At 43.2% G+C, this 25,793-nt stretch overlaps 1 protein-coding gene across 1 annotated transcript in view; it reads right to left on the bottom strand.

The window, feature by feature from the left end:
- Positions 1-25,793, bottom strand: part of STX1A (syntaxin 1A) — a 672,774-nt gene that overhangs the window by 234,021 nt on the left and 412,960 nt on the right. Inside the window, exon 5 of the mRNA XM_078679566.1 lies at positions 5,232-5,305. Within this exon, the coding sequence (XP_078535692.1) occupies positions 5,232-5,305 (74 nt within the window). The remainder of the gene's footprint in view (positions 1-5,231; positions 5,306-25,793) is intronic.

The raw sequence follows: 25,793 nt of genomic DNA, 5'->3' as shown, positions 1-25,793 counted from the left end.
AAAGCCACAGAAAAAGAGGAAGTGATAAGGAGGTTCCTAAATGTATGCATCGTGTCGTCATGTCCAAAGGTGGGATGGAGTCCTGACGAAGACTGTGTGCCACTTGCTGTCTCATGGGTGCCGCTGCAAAGAGCTTTCCAGATCCAGTCTGGTGCCTGGAGAGAGATTCTTAAGTCACGGAACCTGGGGTTAGAAGTATACATCAGAAATCCGAAATTACCTTCAGAAGCAATCCTGGGTTCCACTGCAGGACCACTTTGTTCTTATGGAAAATCGCACATGATTCAAAGGAAACTAAAGTCTGAATTTCACTAGCTCTGCAAGCTGAAGCAATAGCTAGGTGGAATGCTACTTCACCTGCCACATGTTGCTGAGAAACTTTGGGAATTGAATACAACTGATAGTCAATATGTCTTGAAAGCACAATTTCAACTTACAAGGATGGGAAGGTCCTCTTACTGGCAGAAAAAGTACTCATTGTCATACCCTCTATTAAATCATTGACAACCAACACTCTGAAAGAGGTTTGCAAGTGATATGTTCTATAAGCAGTGATAACGTGCCAACCATATTTGAAAAAAGGTACACAGTTCATCTATGATGGTTTAAAGGAAATAATGGAGACCCGTGGTGAGGTCACAGGTAAACCACTAGTGAATGCAAGAAGGAAGGAGGGGGAATCCTCCTTTTTGAACTAGGGCTCTCACACACCCAGCAAGCTAGGTGTCATGCTTCATCATTTGAACCTGCCCCTCGTCAGGTCGGCGCTGCAATACCTGACGGGCACCCGAAACCGGGGCTCTTTATCTGGGATCGTTTGTTCCTGCTGGTGGGTGCAGTGGGGGTGAGATGCCAAGTTTGTGTCGATGTAGTAGAAAGGTGAGTTTAAAATAGGTCAGTCAGTCCTATCCCAACTTTATTCTGTAGGTAAACTGCCTAGTTAAAAAGGTGGAGAGGGGCTTAACCTAGTCTTAAGGTGTCTAGATGTATGGGCCATACTCTCAGATGATCGACATGTTTCGTGTCTCTGAAGTTAATAAAGTTAATAAAGTATACAGGACACTTCTTCAGGATCGTGTGTCATACTATCTACAGCGAAAGGTAAGTGTAAAACTAAAGGCTGTTGAGTTGAGGCCTGGAGTGGAATCAGGGTAGTCCACTATAGGTGTCAGTAGTGTGGGATAGGACGAAGTCACATTCAGTCACCTTGTTCAATGCGGAAAAAAGGCTTGTGTATTGGGAGATGGATACAAGCTTTTCGGATGCAGCAATTTTTGGAGAAAGGGAATCTTCCACAGGGACTGGCCCGCCACAGCCATATCCATAAAAATCTAATGCTTTTCGGATTCAGGGAACCACTGCAGAAAAGTTTTAAGTTGTAGAACTTGGAAATATCACAGCAGATTTGGTACGTCAAGGCCTCTCTCCCTTGGGGGTCTGCAACAGAGGTCTCTGTGCAAACAAGGCCACTTATTCGCTCGTACAAAGCTGTTGACCTCCTGCTGGAGAGTGTGGGGGTCCCTGGAGACGGCTCCACTGGAAAGACCTGAAAGAGTATCTTCAGAAGTATAGTCATCTTTACTGCCACTATACGACCCAACCAGAAAAGGCTATGTGGTCTCCATCGGTGCAGAGTCAATTGTATTTGCTCAATGGATAAGGTAAGAATGTTGTAGCTCAGAGAGCGTGGGGATCTGAAGCAAAAGATTGAAAGCTTGGGACTTGTGGACATTTACTTTAAATGCCGCCACTCGCGCAAACAGCTCAAGTTCGGCCAAGAATGCTGGGAGGGAGACTAAGGGATCATTTAAAGTGGCTATAACGTCGTCCGTGTAAAGACTGATCGTATGTCTTTCCCCCTCTTAGCGAACCCCAGATATGAAAGGGTTATCAGGGATTATTTGGGCCATGGGCTCCATATAAAGTGAAAACAGTAGGGGAGATCGCGGACACCCCTGTCCATTGCCCCTGCAGATTGGGGAGGCGGGAGAGGAGTATCCATTCACAAGCATTGTTGCCGAGGTTGTATATAACTGCTAAAGATACATTGTAGGAATGGGTCCTGGAAGCCAAAGTGTTGGTGGGTCTCCCTCATATATGGCCAATGAACCCTATTGAACTCCTTCTCCACATCGATGGATAGGAGCATGCGTTTCTTGTCAAAGCGCTGCGCCTTATCGATAAGTATCTGTTTCGTATTGTAGCTGCATTGGCAATTGGGGACAAACCCTGCCTGATCCGGGTCTATCCGAACTGTCAAGAAAGTGGTCAATCGCGTAGCCAAGATCCCAGTAAACAATTTAAGGTCAACGTTCAATAAGGATATCAGGATATCAGCTTTTAGGAGGCGCAATGACGCCTATCCTTGCCCGGTTTAGGGATGACCACTATGGATGCCATTAGCATGGGAGGTGGGAGTGTGGAAGAATCCCCAATGGCATTGAATACTCTAGCGAGCATAGGGGCTAATGTGGGGCAAAACGTCTTCTAGAAAAGCGCAGAGAAGCCGTCCGGCCAGGGGATTTCAGTGGTTTCTGACTAGAGATAGCCAACACCACCTATTAATTCTGAATCAGGGAATCCAGACTCGCAGCCTGGTCCTGCGTTAGTTTGGGTGTCGCAGCATCTTGGAGATAGCGAGCTGGAGCATCCAAAGGAAGCACGTGTGCCACGTAGCGGTCCATGTAGAATTGGAGGAACACCTCCGCTATTAGTGTGTCCTCATTCTGTTCTATCCCAGCTGTGTCAAACACGGTTGAGACTCCCGTCGCTTATCGCTAGACAAGCAAACCTGTTGGCCGACAGTTGCCCACGTCAATCCCCCCCCGACATAGAAGGTGTAGCGCAGATGGAGCACAGCATGCTCCGCTCAGTCAAGGTCGATGCCCACCAACTGGGTACACACAGCTTCTACCTGTCATCAAATCTGGGGAGCCCCAGTCTACTTATGAATAGGCTTCAGTTGCTGGAACTGACTAGAGAGCTGTTCGCACTTATCTCTATGGATTTTGTTGTCTACCGAGATCGCAATAAATTCCCAGCTTATCACTGCTTTCTGAGTTTCCTAAAGGGTAGTGACAGAAATCTCTGGGTTATTGTTCGTGGCGAGGAAGTCCTGCAGCACTTTATTAATCTGCTGGACTACTGCGGGCAGATGCAAAAGCGTGTCCCGGTGACGCCAGATTCTGGAAGGTGATTGGGTTAACGGAATGGATAACATGAAAGTTACTGCTGCATGTTCTGACAGTGAGCGCGGTACTATTTCCGCAAATCTGTGATACAATGCCAGGGGTGCCCAGGAAATAATCTATCCTTGTGCACATTTTGTGCGAGTGGGAATAAAAGGTGTAATCTCTCGTATGGGGATGAAGAGTTCTCCAGATGTCCACCAGACCCACCTCTCACTCAGCCACTCCAACCCCTCAATCAATCAATCAATCAATCACTGCATTTCTAATCTTCTCTATAGCCAACTTGAGGCAGAATTGGCATTTGTTAGGAAGATGAGTCCACAGAAGAGGATCATGAGGATCGCACCACACCTTCTGTCTGCCACACAAAGGACATTTCACAAAAAGAGATGCCATTTCTGTCCGAAAATGACTTGCCAAGAGGAGCGCAGTGCCCTAGGTTCATACCACCATTAGTCACTCACAGAGCATTATGGAATATAGAAGTTTTGGGATCCTTTGGATCTGCATGGTCAGTTTTCCTGCCCTATATGACAGAAGCCTTCTGGCTACACTGCCCAAGTTTTCCCTTGATTTTCCTTAAAACAAAGGTTACTAAAAGAGAATTTTCTTTTCAGAATATTTGATTGGCGACTTTATTTTTAAACTGGCTGTTTTTTTTAGAAATGGAATCTAGCCAATATTGCCTCTAAATAAGCTGCTAAAACATGCTTAAACAAGTAAATTTTCTATTCCAATGAAAATCTATAAATATTTATTATGAAAAGTTCCCCAGAATGTGTGGGGTGGACAATTCAGTGCTCATGGTTTACAATGGCATTACCTTGAAGGAGAAATAACCCATTTGGATGGCATCACAGCCCCCCCAGCATAAAGCAAAGACAGCATATGGGATGGAAAATCATATATCAAATAAGTAGGTCAAGTACCTACAGCGGAAACTGTGTGCAGTATACACATCACATATATAAAAGAGTCTGAGCAGACTATGCTTCTAAGTATCCCAGTTCAATGAAGTGAGAATCACTGCAGTGTTCAATAGTTACATGAAAAAAGAGAAAAGGAATTACCTTGAAGGTTTTTATCATAACAGACCTTAGCGGGGTCATTTAGAGGTTGGTGGTATAAAACAGGGAGTAAAACTAGTGACTGATCTATGGGCCAACCCCTCTCATATGCCTCATCATTTATTTGTCAGGGAATGTCTGTTTTCCTAATGACTGCCTGCTCCGATGTTAGGTAAACCCTGTTTGCTGGCAGTTTTCCAGCTGATCTGGTGTTGAAACGCTCTCCCCCTATTACGGCTGACTTCAGGTGCCATGGCAGTTATTGTTTTACCTGTCAGTGACTGCCGGCCAACACGCCTTTCCATTATCGCATGCCGCACTGATCACCACTGTTTTATTACACTGAAGATAATCCTGTCATCATGGTAGAAATCCACCATCGATCTATGGTTTTACTTACATATGTTCCTACGGCCGAGCCTGCAGAGGCGATGCCTGCACTGCAACAGGCATTTGAGGATCAGTCCGACAAGGTCTAAATGACCTCCTTAATCTGAAAGAACAAAATGCAACCATACTCGGCAAGGACCACAATAAGCAAAATGGTTCAAGCGCTAGTGAGCTGGTGGAATATCTATGTACTCTTTGGAAGCATCAGGGAGGTGGGTGAGCACTTGAATGAGTTATCGCCGCCATTTTGGAACAAGAAAAGCAAGCAATTCCCATCTGCATCCTAAAAGGAACAACATGCATACCTAAATTGACGAATGCATCAAAGAACGTATCTACTGAAATGTACTGAAATGCAGTGATTAAGAAAATCAATATCTTAAGTAATGGGGCAGTGCTCTAAATTGGAATATTATTTAATAGGTGATAACGAACTGGAAAAGGAGCACATTCAGATGGATTGTTCTCAACACCAAGGAGGTGTGTTACACGTTACTGTAGAGGAGCACTGAATCACTTCTATTACTGTCTGCAGAGATACAACTGGTCTAGGGATAGTGTCTGGAATACAGTAAACTCTCACCTGGGTTTTTCGTATTCTCAAGTCAGCAGATGATCTGTTCAATGCTTCTTCCTGCTCAATACTCTGCTCAATACCTGTGTGTTTCAAATAATAAGAATAATGAAGACCCAGGTAACAGAAACGAGCAAACATATGAATAACAGATTGTACGACGCTATGAACAAAAATTACAATATTTGCACAATGCACAGCAGCTTTATGAATCAAGCACTTGGATATCCGTGAATGGGCAAAAAGAGAAGGGGAACTACCAACTAGTCAGAAAAACACATTAATCTCTGTTGGTTACACACATTGGTGATAAAATGAAATGCAACTTGCAACAGATCTCTCGAAATCTAGGGAAGTCCATGTAGAGCACGGCATACTTGATACAGAAGGACATGACGTGAGAAGGAAAAACACACATGGTTTAATTTAATCAAATGAACGAAAATCTTACTAACCAGGAACTGGATATTTATGCTGGCCTGAACTCCATGTGTCAGTTAGGACTCAGTAACAAGTTTCAGAAGACTCTACGGGGCCATATGTATAATTCCTAATTGCGATCGCAAACGTCGAAATTCGCAGAATTTCGGCGTTTGCGATCACAAACAGGCTTAATGGTATGTATGAAAGCAAAACTGCCCAGCAAAATAATGATTCGCAAATTGCTATTCCTTAAATGCAATGTAAGAAGCACAGAAAAAGTGCAATTTGGCCTTAAGGAATCGCAAATTACCACCAACTTCAAGTTGGTGGCAATTTGCAATTTCTTTGAAAAATGCACTTTTTTTGAATTTTTCAACGTCATACATGCCCTTAGGGCCCTTAGGGCATGTATGTGACACACATGTGCACTCTTGCACATTTCAGGGGTACAACAGGGTGTCCTTTTGACACCCTGGCACCCTTGAAATTGCATTCTCAATTTGCGATTCTCTAATTGAGAATCGCAAATTGAGAATGTCTTCCCATTCATTTCTATGGGCCTCTAGGCCCATAGGAATGAATAAGGAGGTATTCCTTAATTGCTAATTTCAATTTGTGATTCGCAATTAAGGAATATGTAGGATTATTTGAAAAATCCTACATACATAGCATTTTGCGATTCTCAAATAGCAATTCTCTAACAATCACTATTTGAGAATCGCAAAACCTAAGTTTCATACATATGGCCCAACATATATTACCCATATTGTCGTTTTAGGCTCTTTTGATCAGCGATACTCCAACCATCCTAACAATGTGACAAAGGATAATACCACCCCACATATACCTGGGTCATCTCAGATAATGTCTTTGAAGGTGCACCATGAAAATATACATCATTCATGAATCCATGAGAAGGGCATATCACCTAAGATTACCCCTTATAGCCCCAGCTTCTCTGAGCCATAAACATCCCAGTGAACAAGGACAAAGGAAGTTGGTAGTAAAAACACAAACTTTGTGCTATGTAGTATGAAACCTTCCTCTAACCGTGAATGTTTAAATGTATCCCTTGGTTTTCTGTGCATTCTGTACTGGTATTGTGGTTTACCCACTGTAAAGTGGAGATACTTCATATGCTCCTGCCAGCTGGGTTTAGGGATTCCTGGAAGTAGGCATTCAGAAGGTCCACTTCTTTGTCTAAGCCAGCTGCAAATCACCTTGTACATCTGCATTGAAAGTAAATGGCTTTAGACTGTGGAGCTCTGCCACCATTTCATGAAATGGTAATAGTGAGGGTAACATCTTGATCCCTTTCTTGGGGCACCATTCCTCCTAAGAGGAGGACACTCTTCATCTCCTGCAGAAGTTCTTGTGGTGTGAGCTTGGAAAAAGATGGGCTGCATGGGGGCAGATGTAGAGACTCTTCAGCAAATGAGTACTTTGTCGCTGAAACATCAATGATTATCTGAAGTTAGCGGTAGTAGTTGAGAGAAAGCCTTTTGCCAACTAGAGTGAAGTGAGCCTCTGGAGATGGTCAGGTGCTGGTCTCCAGAGAAGTCATTAATAATCTTGCTCTCAGCTGAGATTGAAGAGGATGACTTCTCCTTCCCTCTTCGACTGCTGGTTCCCTGAGAAGGCTCCAGCCATGGCTTTGGAGTGAAAAAAACTCAAAACTGGAAGATCTTCACTGACTGGAAGAGTGAAAGAAGTCTTGGTGGTAGTGGATGACACTCAATGATTTGGCCAAGTTTTACTTCTTGCTGTGCTTGAGGACCTCATCCATTTGGGAATCGTACAGATTCTTACCATCCACAGGAATGTTGACAACTTTCTCTTGGGCCTCTGGCTTAAGATATGCAGACTCCGAATTAAGCTATGATTCCTGGTAGATGAACAGGCATGCGTTCCTGGTGCTTGTGGCAGTGTTAGGTGAGGGTGTGGCTTCCCATATGGAGGATGTTGCTCTTCACCCACCCCCAACACAACCGAGTTCTCCAGCTGAACTGTTGGAATCTTCGGCACACATATATTCCCCATTACACCATTAATATGGGGAATGCTGACAAATGACGCAAGACTACACACAAGACAGTACATAGTGCTCCTCACTTTACAACAAGAACCAGTAAAACATTTACAACAAACCAACACTTACAAAAACGAACCATGGTAAGAATTATGCATCCTCGGACAGCCTGCCCACAAATCATACATATTACACTGTTGAGAAATAAAGCCAACTTCATGGAACCAGGATAACAGAATTTCCGACATAAATACCCCAACATGAGGGATTAGCTCAAGAACTCCTGCAGATCCCCTGTTAGATAGAAAAGGAAACGGCATCCTAAAGCGTGCTGTGCAGAATTCAGAATGATTAATAACTATAAAACGCCAAATCACAATACAAAAGTAACAAACAGAACAACCATACTCAAACCACAATCAGAAAACCAGGAAGGCAGCATGCAACCACACAAACCTGCCAATGACTTGAACAGACCTTGCCAAATAACCTTACCAATAGTATGAAGCACGCAACTATACAGCTTGCACGCAGATATATGCATAATCAAACATAACGTAATGCAGAAGCCCACAGACACAACAAATAAGCAAAATACGAACTTATTGCGCATTGCTACCTCATCTCAACACAAGATCTAGTAGTGAACATGTGCTGTGCAGCAAAAATGAAGATCCAACCTACTAGGATAACAAAATGACAATCAAGGAAAATGATGAGGCATGCAACACATAGGTTAGGCCAACCTCCTAATATTGTTCTCGTCGAGGGACACATAACCAAAACCTTTAAATGGAAAGAATGAACATACAGCCATGCTCATGTACTACACCATTCATACAATATACACCTTTCAGACTACAAATATGCCTATACTCCATCAAGGCAACAATTTAACTATGCATTGCAGTAAACAGCAACCACTCCAAAGACAGACAACAAATCTGAAATGCAACTCGTATCTCTCATTGAACTTCTAAAAAACAACTCCATAAAGAGCAAAACACATAGAACAGTGGGAATACCTTCTTGCAGCAGTCCACATATAATTAAGACTGCACTCAAACAGGCGCTCAAACTTCACCAAATAACATACTCTAACACTATCAACTGCAACTCGACATGTTTGCATTGAATGCTGAAACACATTACAACAACTGTTGTGATCTGCATAGTCATACCAACCCACAACACATCCAATTATAGGACAATAGGCTCGAGCACAAAAGCAAACCAAAAGGCTTTACAAAGGAAAATGAACACTTAACAGCGAAATAGCACACCCATTCACAGATGTGGCACTAGCATTAGCTTGTCTCAGGGAAAGAACACCCTACTTGTACGTTTGCGTGTATGTGGGAGGATAATGGTTTGCTCTTCAGAGAAGTCACTGTACTAGGGATTGTAGGAGTGGCAGAAGCTGCACCATGGCAGAGGATAAGGGACTGGGGCAAATTAACAGTCTTATGTTTCTCACTCAGTGCACCAGAAAGGAGTCTAATCTGAAAGCTGAGCATGCAACCTCTTTGAGCCCTTTCAAGGATACAAATATATCAACATCCACCCATATGTTGTAGATCGAGCAATAGGAATTGGCAGTACGGCCTGGCACTAGGAATTTGTGAAGTTTGAGAGAAACAGGATCCAATCCACAGCATTCAGCAAAAGAAAAAGGCACAGGCAAGGGTGAGAATACATACAGCCATTGAGATGTGACATCTGGCACTTACATGCTTGCCAGGTATCTGCATCTCTAAAAAAGGTTTTTAACAGCAACATAATCAGTTGCAGGTAGAGCCAACAGGAAGCAGGGTCACCCCACAAGTTGAGAATGGAATAGAACCAGAAAAAGCAATGATTCAATTTACGTAAGAAATTCAATGCAAGTTCAAAACGCTACAGATCGTATGATTCCAATTCTTTTTACGTCCAGGCCAAACAAACTCTAGTCATCAATCTCTCAACTTCAACAAATGGTAGGTCTGGAGGTCTTCTCTAATTAGCATAGAGCTTATAACTAGATTTAGATTTTTCTAATGACTCTTGAGTGGTCTTCTGGATTTTCTGACGTTTACTAAACATTCTTGAAGTTAAGGGATTGGTGACATAGAAGGTAAATCCAATGGTACAATAATAGATTCACACCATACATACAAAGGAAGGATGATATTCAAAAGGCAGAATGTTTGGTGTTGTTATTGGTTCATTCTACTAAGCACAACAGCGCATTCCAATCCTCTACACTGATGCCGCATATCACAAATACTGTTCAATACATTGTAAAACACTCTGTATGCCTGTCTTTCTGAGGGCAATAACCAACTGACAAACTAAGTTCCATATCTAATTGTTTACGCAGGGCTGACCAGAAATTTGCTGTAAACCTAGGTTCTACCTCTGTCAATAATCACATCCTCTGGAATTCCTTGTAAATGAGTAGGACTAGCAAAAATATGAACTAATTTCTTACAGTAAGTCAACAGTTCATTCAACAAAATGCCCAATCTTCGTCAAATGATTAACAACATCCAGTGTCAATGTACAAATTTGACTCTTGATCTTGGGTCATTCCACAATACAGTACATTTGCACAGCATGCCTGGGTTTAGGAAAAGGTCTCAAAAGTGCCACAGTGTTTGTGAGTGAACTTTTAATCTAGGCACAAACAGAACATGTCTGTACAGATTAACAATTGTAAAGAAAGTTGGAGATCAGAAATATTTTTTTAATGCAGCCAAAGTTTTTGAAATTGAAGATATCCTGCAGTTTTAGAATCATGAAGCCAACTCATAGTCTGTTGTCTGTGCGTAAAAGGCATATTGAGGCTTTCTTTGATACAAAATGGAAACATTACTTACTTGCAATCCTAGTTTTTCACCATGGACATTCTGTCTGAATTCATAAAAGTTAAAATATCTCTGCACATGTGCAAAATCCGGGAACATAAATTTAAAGACAATTTTCGATGTTTCCAAGTCCAATCCATAAAAGGTACCATGCAAAAAACAGCAACATTTACTATTTTATTTTAATCCAATTAGCCAAAATTGAACAAAATGGAAAAATAGCAATGTTTGGCTGAAAAACGCAACTTAAAATAGTTTAAGAGGAAATAATGCATGAATTTAAACAGTACATAAACACCTCTGCCCCTTTGTGAACCTTAGAAGCCTGCTCTTTCGTAGCATTTCCAGTAAGGTGACAGGCAGTTTCATTTTGGAAATGATGGCCAATATACAACTCGAGTCACAAATTCAAGAACAGTGACCCTTAAAGTGGTGATGTGTGTGGCTTTTATGAATTCAGTAGGAATACCCATGATGAAGAACTAGGAACTCAAGTAAGTACCTTTTCCTTCTACACTACGGGATTCCAACTCATACTCATAAAAGGTAGACTAGGGAAGCAAGCGAATCCAACCTTAAAAGTGCAAGCAGAGTCTGCTGGGGACATAGGTTTCAGGAACAGGGTAGGCAAATAAATAGTCTGTTAAATGAAACTCCCAAACAACTTCCAGTAGAAGAGAAGGAAGACTTCTTAGGCAAACATGATGGTGGAAAATCATGCATGGTTCATCAACACAAAGAGCTGGGAGCTTGCTCAGCTTTCTAGCTGAAGTAATTGCTACTAAGAAAGACATTTTCTATGAAAGCTGTTTCAGCTTTGTGCATTGGCTCAAACAGAGACTGCATGAATTTGTAGAAGAGCAAGCTGAACTTCCAGGGAGGAATAGGAGATTTTCTGGAGCAAATGTTTTTTTAAGCCCTTTCACGAAATCCTTATTCACCAGAAAGGGTTAAAAAAAATGCCTGAGAAGATGACTTGCTGCTAAGCAGTATTGTCAGACAAATGTTCTCTAATAAAAGTATACTGAAAATCAGACATTGACAGGAAGAAAAAAATGATACCGTAGTATTGTGCCGTTACTCAAGCGTTCCATAGAATTTGGAACGCTTTGAAAAACGGCAGTTGGAGATCGGACGAAGCGGCTTGGCGGTGTTCGACCCCGGCAGCTCCGTTACAAATAAACTTCTCTTACCTGTGAAGTTGTTATTCCTACGGAGAGATTACTAAATCGAATTACTGGTGACGATCTAGCGGAGCTGCACAAGAATTTGTATTTGTTTTTTTTCACAGCAACTGTGTTAACAGGAATATCCTTATTCGGTTAACCGGTTGTCCTCCTGGGTTTTACATAGCATCTTTTGGTCATAAAGTTACATTATTTATTTACAGCTTCTTGCACCTGAACTATGCAGTTGGTGAATCCTCCACCTCCTTTTTTAAAAAGCCCAGGTGAACCACCTATATCTTGGCAGAACAGTCTGGATGCTTTTGAAACGTACTTAGGAGCCATTGGTGCATTTAGATTTCGTCCTAAATGAATAAGGAGTCTTTTGATACATTCCATTGGGTTCAAGCGTAGCTTAAACATTTGTTTGAATTAGCAAATGCAGATGGTGAGGTAATGAATAAGTACATGGAGGCAATAAAAAAAAAACTAGAGCGGAGATTCGATGTTCAACCTAGCATTGTGGTTTTGCACCACAAATTATTTTTTTCATGAGGAAACAATTGTCTAATGAAAATGTTGACACATATGTTTCCACACTCAGAAGACTGGTGGCTTTTACTTACCAGTAGTATGTGATCAATGTATTAGTCATTGTACAAATAAAACCATCCAGCAGAAATTGTTGTCCTTATGTGACCCCACATTAGAAGAGACATAACGTATTGCCTAGAGTATTGGACATCTCAGATTTCAGTCAATGACTTGGAAGAGAAAAACAAAATAGTTAATGTGGCAAAGAGCAGGGATTATAGTGGTAGTAGAAACACAGGTAGGCTTAGTACAAGCAATGTTTTTAATCAGTCTAATTTTTACTTTAGGTGTGGCAATATGGCACATGGTAGATGTGGATGGATGTACCCAATGACGTTTGTGACATGCAGAATGTGTAATAAGTAGAACATTTTGTTAAATTGTGTCAGAGTTCTAAGAAGAAATCAGATAAAACTGTTGATGTCGTTGTTGATACAGGTGAAGAAGGGTCTAAATTTTCCCTTGAGCAGATTCAAAATGAGTTGCAAGATATGGTGTTGGTAATCAGTGAAAGGGAGGCAGCATCTGGTGATCCGTCAGAGTGTATGGATCCCTAAATTGATGTCATGATGGGAAACAAAGTACTAAAATTGTTGGTAGACGTGGCAGTCAGGATCACTATGATCAACAAAAAGGTTTTTCAGGAAAATTAGCCTGGAAGGTCTCTGGAACCCCCCCGACCACACACCTGTCTCGTATGAGGCTAGAAGAATATAACTAGCAGGATTCTTCAAAGAAAAAAATGATTTCAGGGGAATGAACCTTTTTGGAAACGTTTTTGTGGCTATCAAAGGTCTATCCATTTTGGGTTGGTTCCACCAGGTTCTTTTCAAAATTATTTTGAGGCCAGGTACTAAAGGCCAAGTGTCCGTTGTAAGTGAAACACAAATAGAGGAGGCGAAAGCTACATTTTCCTCAGTGTTTACTGAAGCAGTAGATACCATCAAGGGATTTCGTCTACAAGATAAGAGTTAAAGAGGGATCTCTCTCAGTTAAACACAAGTTACGTAGTGTACCATTTTCAGTCAGGGAAGATTTGGAAAAATAGTTAAAAGGGTTGTGTGACAAGGGAATAATAGAGCCCATTGAGTATTCCTTGTGGTTGTCTCCATTGGTGGTGGCTTGCAAATGCAATGGAGATTTGAGGGTCTGAGTAGACTTGCATAGCTTAAACAAAGCTATCTGGTTAGATTCCCACCCTCTTCCGAAAATTTCTGATCTTCTGGCACTTATAATGGGGGCAAAGTGGCTGAGTAAATTAGACCTCGCCTCTGCTTACCATCAGGTAGTCTTAGATGATGAGTCAAGACATTGCACTGCATTTGTTTCACCCATAGGTACGTTCCACTACTGTAGGATGCAGTTTGAGTTGGCTTCAGGTGTTGCGGTTTTCCAGAGAATAATGTACCAGTTTCTTAAGGGGGTGAGAAGTGTGGCAGAATTTCAGGATGACGTGCTGATTTTTGCATCCTCCATTGAGGAGCGTAACAGAATTCTTGCCCAAGTGCTATCCATTTTCCAGGAAATGGGTATCGTACTAAAATTGGGAAAGTGGGAGTTTCTGAAAAAGAAAGTTGAATACTTAGGTCACATGGTATCAGGTGATGGTATTGGACCAAGGCCTGGTTTAGTAGATTCCATTAACAATGCTGAAGCTCCTGTTGACAGAACTACATTAAAATCATTTATGGGCCTAAATGCATTTTATTTTAATATTTCTTTTTATTAAAAATAAAGAAAGAAAACCGCAAGGTAGCAATAAATTACACAAAGCAGATAGACTGTACAAGGGCAACCATCAGTACATAAACAACAATATAAAAAGGCTATGATTGGGGGGGCGAGGGGGAGAGGAAGAAGGAAAAGGAGGCCTCAAATATAATATTTAGTCAAGATTAGGGGGAAAGCGGGAGATCAAGTACAACTGTTTCAGGTGGCACACATATATCTCCTCTATAGCGATTCCAGGGGGCCCAGATTTTATGCCACTTTCGGGGACGACCTCGAGCCACATATACAGTCTTTTCACTGAACATACACCAGTCCATGTCATCCATCCAACCCTCAATAGTAGGGGGTCGCTGGGATCCCACAATTGTGCAATATTGCGTTTAGCAATCATCGTTCTCAAGGTCACCCATTGCGTTTGGGCTACATTATGATCAGTGGGCTCCCAAACATACAACAGGCTATGCCTGGCTTCAGGCAAAAGTGCCACACCCGTAACTTCCTGAAGCACCTTGTGGACCCTACACCAATAGTCGGCTACTTTCCCACACTCCTAGATGATGTGCATTAACGTGGCCAACTGGCCACAACCCCGCCTGCACAGAACCTCCTCCGAAAAACCCATCTGAACCAAGCGGGGACCCGTGACATACACTCTATGTAGTATTTTGAGTTGGACCAATCTCAGGTGAGCTGGAATCGCGACCTCCTTTGGGGAGGAGATCGCGGACTGCCAATCTTCATCATCAAGTTCAAGACCGCCACGGGTCCACTGATCTCGCAATTGCAACAGAAGGTCTGCTCTATGGTTAATTAGTTTTTTATACACTAGGGATATGGTACTATCGGTATATATCCTTCCAGAACACGGTCCTCCAGTGGGGCAGACTCTGGTATCTCCTCCCCCCTAGGGAAGACCGAATCGAGCGCATGACGGATCTGTGCATAACGGAAGTACTCCGTTCCTCCCAGCTTGAACTCGGCCTGCAGGGCTACAAAGGACTTCACTTGCCCCTTAACCCAGAGATCACCCACCCTGGAGATACCAATGAGGTCCCACCTGTCAAATCCCTTCGTGTTCCACAGTTTACCAAGCCGATCTGATCCAAAAAGTGGGGTCGCTAAGGTCAAACGATCTTTCCACCCCAACGCGCTGGTGGCGTCCTGCCAAACCCGCACAGCTGTCCGCGTCAGCCCCGTCAGAGAGCTCACTACCGATTTGGAATATAATGCCCTATAGTAATTACCTCCAGGGAGCAACCACCTATCCATAGCAAAACCTGGGTTTGGCCCGGGGCAATACGTACCGTGGTTGATGGCCCCCAACTGTGACGCCCAGTAGTACCTTTTAATATCGGGAAGAGCAATACCCCCGTCGTACCAGGGGAGCGTCAATTTGGCGAGTGCAATCCGGGGCCTACCATCCCACAGCAATTTCCTCTGTAGACCCTCAACTATACGGAAGCTACAAGGAACAAAATCAAGGGTATTCTGCAGGGCGTACAAAAAACGAGGAAGGGACATCATCTTAAAAAGGGCCGCACGTCCGAGTAACGAAAGTGGAAGTTTCCGCCAATTCGCCATGTCTCGCCTCAACCGCGCCAAAGGGGGAAGAAGATTTTTCTCATACCGGATCAAGGGGTCCATTGAAATAAAAATACCAAGATATTTAAACCCCTGCTGTGCGATCTGGATAGGACAGCCACACGGCAAAACCAGTGCATCACACCTGAGTACATAAAGAGAAGATTTCACCCAGTTGATAATCAGACCAGAATTCTTACTAAAGGAAATCAAAACGTCGCATAACACTATCAGGGACTTTCTGGGGGAGGTCAGGTACAAAAGGATGTCATCCGCATACAAGGAGATACGATCTTCGTGTTCCGGGGACCAATAAATACCCTTTATAGAGGGTTCCCAACGGATCCACGCAGCTAGGGGTTCAAGCGCCAGTGCAAACAGGAGGGGAGACAGCGGGCAACCCTGACGGGTACCTCGCCCAAGACTAAACGTTGCAGAAACACGGCCATTTACCACTACCTGAGCGAGGGGATCCGCGTAAAGAAGCCGCACCCAGCCAATAAACTCCGAGCCGAAACCAAATTTAGTCAGCACCGCCCATAAATACGGCCATTCCACAGTATCAAACGCCGTAGTGGCGTCTAAAGACGCCAAAATGGCCGATTCACGCAGCGTCGCCGCCCTAGCGATAACACCATGCAGCCGCCGAAGATTCAATGCCGTATTCCGGTGCGGGATAAAACCAGATTGATCCGGATGAACTAGATCGCTGATGACCGTGATTAGTCTATTAGCTAACAACTTAGCAAGAATTTTTGGCTCAGCGTTTAACAATGAAATCAGCCGGTACGAAACACATTTATTCTGTGGCTTGCCCTCTTTATGTATAACAACTATGGTAGCCAAACGCTGATCCCGGGGGAGAAACCCACCATCGCAGGACTGCATGAACATGTCCTTTAAATACGGGGCAATCCTGTCAGGCTGAAGCTTGTATAACTCAATTGGCAAACCATTGGGGCCCATTGCTTTACCCAAACGTAAGGAACGCATAGCTAACGCTATTTCATCCGCTGTGATCGCCGAGTCCATTAGATCCTTATCTTCCTCAGAAAGACTTGGAAGGGCTATATCTCGAAGCAATAAACGAGAATCCTCCTCCGGTCTATCAGACACAGAGGAGTACACGGTGTGAAAATGATTGGCGAAGCACGTCACTATCCCCTGCGGGTCGGTAACTAGGGCCCCATGCTCCGTCTCAATCTCTGGCACCACACGACTTGCTCTATCTTTCCTATCCAGCCAAGCTATCAATTTGCCAGCCTTATCTCCAACATCATAGATACGCCCCTGTTGCTCCTGGCTAAGAGCCTTCGCCGCATCCAACACCAATGACTTATACTCAAGCTGCTTCAACTGCAGAACATGCAGTTTTGAGTGGGTCACCTCCTGCTCCAAAGCCAATTCCAAATCTGTATGCAGGAGTGAACCAGGCAAGAAGGGTGTCATTCAGATATAGGTGATTTTCCAAGCCGGTTCCTACTATTCTTTTCTGATGTGTTACAGCTTCTTCATTGTTTTGCTTCTATTGCCCTACGTTGTTTTTTTGTAGTTTTTTTTATCTTCCCAAATGTTTTAATTTGTCTAGATTTTCCACTTTTAGTATATGGATTGTGTTTTATCCATAGTCTGTTGTTCTAGATATTATATTAATTAAGCATATTGTATTCTGCATCTTAGTTTTGGTAACTATGGGAATTTGTATTTTCTTTTTAGGAATTAAGGGGAGAAGTAATGTAGTGCTGTGTCGTAACTCAAGCGTTACACAGAATTTGGAACGCTTTGGAAAACGGCAGTTGGAGACCGGACGAAGCAGCTTGGCAATGTTTGGCCATGGCAGCCAGCCCCGTTACAAATAAAGATCTTACCAACACTAACCTGTGAAGTTGTCGTTACTATGGGGAGATTACCACAGATACGTTAATATCATCTCTGTCTGGCATGTTCTAGGGTCTGCTTGCTTGTTAATAAAACATAAGCAGAACTTCATCCACTTGAATGCATACGAAGGTCTCATAGCAGGATGATTAAGCTCTGTCAGAACCTGAAGATGTTTATTGAATAATTTGAGTTTGTGTTTTCCTCTGCAGCAAACAACTCTACTTCCAGATGGTCCCAGCAAGAGAAGACATCTGCCAACACCTCATCATTTAGAAACCACTCGTGCTCAACTGCATTTGCGTATTTAAGCCATGGAAAGTGACCTGCAGTCAGGTGAATTCCTTTCACAATTAGCCAGTACCAAATCTTCTGAATCTCCTCAGAACCTGGACTTTGTATACAGCTGACATGTTGTGCACATGAAAAAGAAGACGGCTTCAGTGCCAACATATCGATGCAATATCCGGTCTCCTTAAAAGACCAAAGTCCGTGAGCAGTGGAGGTGACCATATGAGCACCCCTTCCTTCCAGACAAGCATCTGCTGCCATGGTCTGGGATGGGAGCACAGGATGGAGAGGTACCTCAGCTTTTTTCATTTCTGTCTGCTCCCAAATGTAGAATCATCCGAGTAGAAACTAAAGACGACTTTTCAATATTCAAATGCAGACCCAGCAAAGAAGGTCTACTGCCAGCTGGAAAGCCTGAATGAGGTTGGGACGAGAAGAAATCATGATTAGCCAGTAATCTGGGTAGGACCTCAAACGAAAGATCTTTGCATTGGTAGTGATTTTTGCCCACTTGGAATCTCAGAAAAATATGTGACTTGCACAAAGGGGTACATGAAAATAGGCATACTGTAAATGTATTATTCATTTAAATCTTTTTGTTGTTGATTTTTTGTTCATTGTTTTACATATTGCTATATGCTACACATATTGCTTCCATTTGGTTCTTTTATGCATTTAATCACATTAATTCAACAGGGTTATTACATGTTTATTTCTCTTATTGGTCAGTGATGATCTAACTTTAACTTCTAACCAACAGTGTATCCATTACTAGGTCCTGCTTGCGATTCCACATTGTCATGAGGGTTATTCCATTGCATTTGCTTAAAATATCTCTATTCCTAAGCTTAACCGGCGGATTCCACCACATAGGTGAATGATGCAGCATATTTCTTCCCCCTGTATGCTGGACCCCTCTTTCTCCAATCCTCAGCCCTCTCCATGCAAATAGGTTACTCAGTGCATTCTTCAAATGCTTAGTGTTTCTCCTCATAATCTGGGCGTTTGTGTACTTCGACTCTCTTCCTCATGCAATGCAGCACTTTCATCCTTTTCCCATTTCAGCACCTTGTCTTTCTGTTTGCTGGGTTGGGGCCATCAGAGGAAGGCCAGTGCATTACAATAGCATTCTTTGAAATTACCATTGCAAGGTCCAATAGAGGGTGGGTCTATAGAGCATATTTTCCATTTGTGTTGTGACCCCTGGCCATAACTGAGCGAAAGTGGGCAACCTCAAACTATGTGGAGGAAATTAGCATCTATTAATGCACATCTGGGCCATTTCTTATTATCTGTCCCTATGACAGTTTCAATTTGTGGGGGGTCAGGTAGGCGGTGTGCAAATAGTTGAATTGGGTATATTTGAATCTAGTATTTCAGAGACATAATGAGGTTATTTCAAGATTCTTTCCCATTCCTTGTTTTTCAGAACTCTGCCCATCTTTGCTTTCCAATCCCATTCAGTCGTGGCAAACTAGATTTAGTCAATGACAAAAAATCTTTCATAACACTACGATATCAATTTGTGTCCTTTCCCAAAAACTACTAGAATTTGGTTAGAGGCCCTGCCTCTGTTAATTCCCTCATTCTTCGAGCTGTGAAGGACCCACGTCTAACAGTTGGAACAACAATTAATGGCAGGGACTTAGCAGGATTTTTTAAAACAATTCTTCTCCAAACACTAATACTGTTCGAAGGAGCGTAATTTGCTTTGCCTGATCCTTTGTTGTGCTCACCTATTATCCCGATCTCTTTTACAGGTTCAGGGGAGCGTAGTTCGCTTTGCCTGAACCTTTGTTGTGCCTACCTATTGTCCTTATCTCTTCTAGCTGGCGCCGAACTAGCCATCTAGCAAACATTGTGCTGGCAAAATGTAGAGCTTGTAGTTTTGGTCTCCTAAGCCCCCTCCTTAGTAGAGCATTGCAGTATATGTAGGGATGCTCCCAGCCTCCCACCAGCCCGATTAACTCCCTAGGTAGCTTATTCAATGCTTTAAACGAGGTCTGTTGGATCTAGACTGGGATGTCAAAGAAGTAGTACAATACCCTAGGTAAGATTATAATTTTAGATATAGCAATCAATGTCATTAAGAGTAATTTAGGTGTGTGCCAGAATTCCACCATTCCTCTCAGTGACCTCAGGGCATGTCGTAGGTTCCTCCTTCTAATGTCCGTCGGACTATGATGTACCTTAACTCCCAGGTATCGTCCACCTACTAATCCACTGTTGGATTCCAGAATTGTGAGCTACTTGCTGAAAAGCACTTAAACGCCTTATCAGGTGTAGTAAGTGCCATATACATACAATTACATGAGGTTCTAACTTTATCCCCAAGCCAGCTGCTTCACAGTTGGGAACACCAGACATACACAGGTTTTTGCCTAATTCGTTTTTAAACCTTCCATCCTTCCTAGCTACTCCAGTCACTGTATTCTAGGGTCTACTCCAGAGATGGCATCCCGAAGGTACAGAAGCAAATCCTCATCATAGAACGAGATAACACACACTCCCTACCGCTCTCACGGCCCTCCAAACACATGATGTTAGCAAAGGCTTCCACACCTCTTGGAAGTTTATCGGGCATCCCAGCACAGGTCCTGATTATATTTCGTACATACGAGAGAGATATTGCCCCCCCAAACATCAAACATCACTGAAGGTATAAATCTATTTCCCAAATGTCACACTCCAAGGTAATGCTAGGGGGTGGAGGTTTTGAAATGATCTCGTCTTCAACTGACTGCACCAACAGCAAAGTTATTAGCACGCCATTTCTGAGGCTACTTGCTGGGTACCTAAGATAGCCCACTTAGCTGTGCCCCCAGGTATTTTACCCAGAGTATTAGCCTGTCACGCCACACTTAGTCAAATTTTACATTGTGGGGAGCCTCATAGATTGTCCACAGCCCTAAATGTCAAAGTATGTTTTGAGTGTCCATCTTCCAAGATTTGGTCAAAATCTGATCTTTTCTGTGATGAGACTGTGGTGGTTCTACTCACGTCTTGCTCAGATGCCCTCCGGAAGGTGGTGGCTGCTTACACTGTGGCAGCTTGTTCTCCTTCAGCTTGTGATTTGGTGGCCCGTTTCAGTCTTTATTGTTGGGTATTTTCCTTTGTCTCCACTTTGGTGCTGCTGGTCACCGTCAAGTGCTGTCCTTAGGCCTCTCTGGCCAGTGCCACACGTCTGCATGTTCAAAGAATGTCGATACCTTCAGTCTTCCTAGATAAAGTGGCAGGAATCTTAAGCCTGGATCCTAGAGGCCTCTTGTATCCCCCAGGAATTAGGATCTCTTGTGCGGGACTGCGACAATGAAGTCCAGGATTATGGAGACAGAGTGGTTGTCAATCTTGAAGTGTCTAGCGGTTCTGGACCGTTTTTTATTAACATGTCTCGGTAGTGAGTAAAGGAGCTAGTACCAAACTTGGAGCCACCCCTAGTGGTGGTTGCCTCGCTGGGACCCTGTGGGCTTTCTCTAGTGCAAACAACTTGGACAACACGTGTAGGGTCAGTGCCATCAACTGCCAGTGTTCCAGATAAGCCAACATGTCAGTTCCTTTACCATTCTTCAGCATTCCCCCTAAGCAGATACAGTTGTGTCAATTGTGGCCCTCTGAATCCTCTGCCCTGTGTTTAAGAAGGGTGAATCAGTCAGTCAGTTCACCAACTTGTTTTTGTGGCTTACCTGTAGGTGGGCATTCAGGACTTCCTTGTGGTGCTTCACTTTGTCAAGGAGTATACCTTGTGCCATGTCAGACTCTGTCTATGTGGGTTCTAGGCCTTAGGTCTGGATTTGTCAGCTGGCACCCTCCCAGGATGCCTGCTCCCAGCATATCTTCTGGGGTCGCCCCATTTCTGGTCCCCCATTTCTCCCCACCCAAGTTGAACCTGGCTTGCAAGACGTGCAATATCATCCTGGAGTCTGAATCGCAATTACTACTTGGGGGAATGTTCCAGATCTACCTCCAAGTCTCCACGAGGTGACCAAGGAGCCCACACATTCCTTCACCCTACCATCGGCTCACCTACTGTTTGTGTTGGGTGCTGCCTCAACCATCTTGTCTCTGGATAAGTCAGAAGTCATATTTGGATATTTCTTCATTAAAAGGAAGTATTAAGAGTAAACTCCTTTGTTTCACTGATGTTTCAGCACTGGCCCCATCGACCCTTTCTCCGAGAGCATCAGGTTCTCTAGAATTAGCGGGTTCAAAATTGTAGGATTTGAGTCACTCTGGACTCTGAGGCAGCAAACTTGAAGGCCTGATGTTGTTCCTATTCTCCACCACATCTAGCACACACTTGCCTCTTGTAATTTGCTGCCATACCAGGAAATGATTGGATGTATTTCCACCCACTGTGACACTCACTAGCGATGGCAGAGGGGTCATTGCTTTCCGAAGGGAGCAGAGGGCCGATGATCACAACCTTTTCCAGAAGAAGGCTTTTGCTTTAGGAAAGGCTGCCATTGCTGCTGTTTTTGCTCCATCTGTTGTGTCTTCCAGAAAGGAATACGAGACCACTGCATGCTTGCCCTTTCCAAAGGAATGAAAGGGAGTTAATGGAAAATATTTCTGTCTCTCTAAACCCACAGAATTCAGAGTTGCAGCCTCAGACTTAATTTTCTGGACCTCTTCACCAGCCTTTGAGTCAAAGTCAAGTAGAGCAGTTTAACAACAATTCCAGGATCACTTGCTGTACCTGTGGGGATATACATATCAATCTTAGCCACAAAGATTGCCTTGCACACATTCCCTGACAAAAATCCACAGTAGCAAGATCTGCAGTGTTCCTTTCTACCACAATGATGTTGTCCACTGCCAACATTCCTTCCTTGATCACCTTGATAAAGTCTTCCCTTTGCTCCCTTAAAAGATATTCTATAAAATTCTCATAGAATCATAAAGAGAGCAGTCAGACCGCCTCAGCAATGCAGAAGAACTGGTGGCTTAAACAATGCTTTCTGATGTTTGGCAAACCTTCTTTCCAAAAGCATCCCCTCTTCTGCGTTCCTTCTCAGAAGGGGTTGTAGGTGTTGAGCCCACAGCATTAAATCTATTCTTTGGCAGTTATGAATTTATTTTCCAGCCACCTCTTCACTGTCTGAAATGAAAATGGATTTGTGAAGGTTTCCATCATGGTTTCCATGTCACAATGTTTCATAAATAACTGACATACTAATTCTGAAGAAGTGGAGGCTTGAAGGTTAAACTTATTTACAGTCCTGTTGGAAAGTTAGTGAAAGGTGAAAAGGGCATCCACAGGAGAGATTTTCATGGTATACAATCTGTAGACTCTGGAAAAAAGCTGCACCAACCTGAATAAAAGGATGATGCTGAACTTTATTGCACAGGGGAAGACCTAAGCTGTCTTCTCCTAAAGGATTTAGACCTCTGAGAGTCATGATGTCTGCGCTGAAGGACATATTCTACCCTTCTGCTATCATCTCTAAAGAGAATGCCCATAGGGAGATCATTCTCTGGACTCTCAATACCACTCCACTCTAGGCCTGATATCCGGCTAGCAAGGTAGTGGAACAGCACTGGAGCCTGAGATGAAGGGTGGTGAGTAGGTTGAACACTGCAGCGATACTGGTGCTGCAGAAGGATGAGCGAAGGAAAGGCCTGCTTATCATCCCAGATGACGCTGCTACTGTTGTGAACTCCCATGTCAGATGCTATTTTTACATTTTAAGTTAGGCTGCCTGCCTTTGATCCACATTCCATATACTGCATGTCATTATCTTTCGCAGAACTTGTGAAGATGTCATTTTCATCTAAACACTGACTTCTTATAACACCAGGCGACACAAGTCTGACAAACTACTCGATATCTGTATCTCAAGGTTTAACAATAGGCATGAAAGTTAACATGTAGACCAAGTTCAAGTATTTTCATCTTGCTGGTTTAAACCAGTTGCATCTCAGATATTGGATAACCCCCACTAGATTTTGCAATGCAGGCTGAAAGTCAGTGGCCAATATCCTATACAAACCCCTGGTATTGACGACTGAGTTGGAGAAGCCTTCACTCCAGGTTTCCATGGGAGGTCCTGACAGACTGCCAGAGCATCCACTCTTTTGCCACGAGTCGATCCAGTGATGAGAGAAGCTGAGCCCAGAGGCTCTTGTGTTTTCCTTCTGAAGGAGCACTCTTCCGGCCGACATCTGATGACACCGCTGATCCATTGTGAACAGATACGCAGTGCACAGGGCTCCAAGAAACTCTAGAGGCACGTTAGGTATCCCATACTCACACAGTGTTGGGCATAGAAGTAGCATTAGGGTGGGAGTCTGCCATGAACATTAAAAAAAATGTTGGAACTGTACGTTTTATTCTAGCTACTAACAACATTCACAAGTGCTGTTTTAATTATTTTCTGTGTGGTTATTATTCATGTACTAAGCAACAGAATAAGACTGTTGAAATAAACAATTTAAAATATATAGGGCCAGATGTAGGTAATTCCGATTTACCGACTCTTAAATACCGACTCATACCGAATCGGTATTTAAGAGTCGGTAAATTGGAAGGAGGCTGATGTAGGTAAAAAATTACCGAATCTGTAAGAGTCTGTATTTACCGATTCTGTAAATACCGAATCTGTATTTCCCATTGATTCTTATGGGCCTTGAAGCCCATAGGAATCAATGGGAAATACAGAATCGGTATTTACAGAATCGGTAAATACCGAATCCTGCAAGGGTGCAGGGGGTGTCACTTTGACACCCTCTAGCACCCCAAGTACAGGCTAGTGTGACATGTGGCACACATACATGCTCTAAGGGCATGTCTGTGTGTCACATTGCACAGGTGTGCATGCACACCTGAATTCGGTATTTTACCACCCAATAGGATTGGGTGGTAAAATACCGACTCTTAAGGGCCTGTGGCACTCTTAGGAGTGTCACCTAAATATGGATTTACAGAATCGGTATGTTTACCGATTCGGTAAAATACCGAAGTGGTAAATTACCGAATCGGTAAATATACCGATTCTGTAAATAATTACCCACCTACATCTCAAAAGCCAAATACCGGTCGGTAATGGCCGAATTCGGCCGTTACCGACCGGTATTTGGCTACCTACATCTGGCCCATAGTGTCTTTCTTAGTTCTGTGCTTGAGTGTGATATTCTAAGAACAACATTGGGACTGAATCACCACTGTGTCCGTGAACCTTTTATCAGACTGTTAATAATCCAGAAAACACAAACCCCATGATCGAAGGAATGCTCAGTGAGTGGAGTGGGACTACAGTGAATATGACCTACCTTACTTGGTGATGGTGCACTGAACGAAGTCCTTGAACCCATGATTTGCAGCACTACCACCACATCCGACCCGGAAAGGTGACAAAGGTACAGCTCTCTTCCTAGACTTCTGGACTGAAGAAACCACAGTTCTAACCAAGAAGGGAGGGATTCTGAGAGACGGGGAGCGCTCCAATGCCAAAATATCCCCCGACATGGAAAGGTGCCTTGACGTTGGACTATAAATTTCGGAATCTGAACCTTTTGACATATTGACTATATGTGTGTGTATCAACAGAGCTGCTCTGTTCTTTGACAGCAATCGGCTTGACATCAGCCAGGATTGAGACTGGCGGTGACAAGTTGGTCACTTACCTTCAGAAGTGGCAGTAGCGGCTCTTGGGAAGAAGAGAGAAAGGATTGGTGGCTTCGCTCAGTAAAGCAGAAGTTGACATTCTGCACCCGATCTTCCATTCCTTAGCCATGAAGAGAACCCTGTCATTGTCTCTCAGAATCTAATGGGACATATGTTGGCAGATTCCACAGTTCTTGTTTGATCGAGTGAGGACGGCAAACCATTCCGATACCATGCTTGTGATTTCAGAACATCTTACCCCCACAGGCTGTGAACTTATAGATAAAAAGTCTCAGCATACTGGTCGAAATGAACAGGAGGGTGAAAACATGCCAAAGAAAGTCAGAACAAGGTGTCTGTACATAAGAAACATCCAAAATCGTGGAATAAATGCAAAAGCCCTAAAATAATTTGTTGTGCATAGCCAAA

Source organism: Lissotriton helveticus, chromosome 3_1 (assembly GCF_964261635.1).
Source record: "Lissotriton helveticus chromosome 3_1, aLisHel1.1, whole genome shotgun sequence".
In the NCBI taxonomy this organism is placed as follows: domain Eukaryota; kingdom Metazoa; phylum Chordata; class Amphibia; order Caudata; family Salamandridae; genus Lissotriton; species Lissotriton helveticus.
This window is presented reverse-complemented; position numbering and strand designations above follow the sequence as displayed.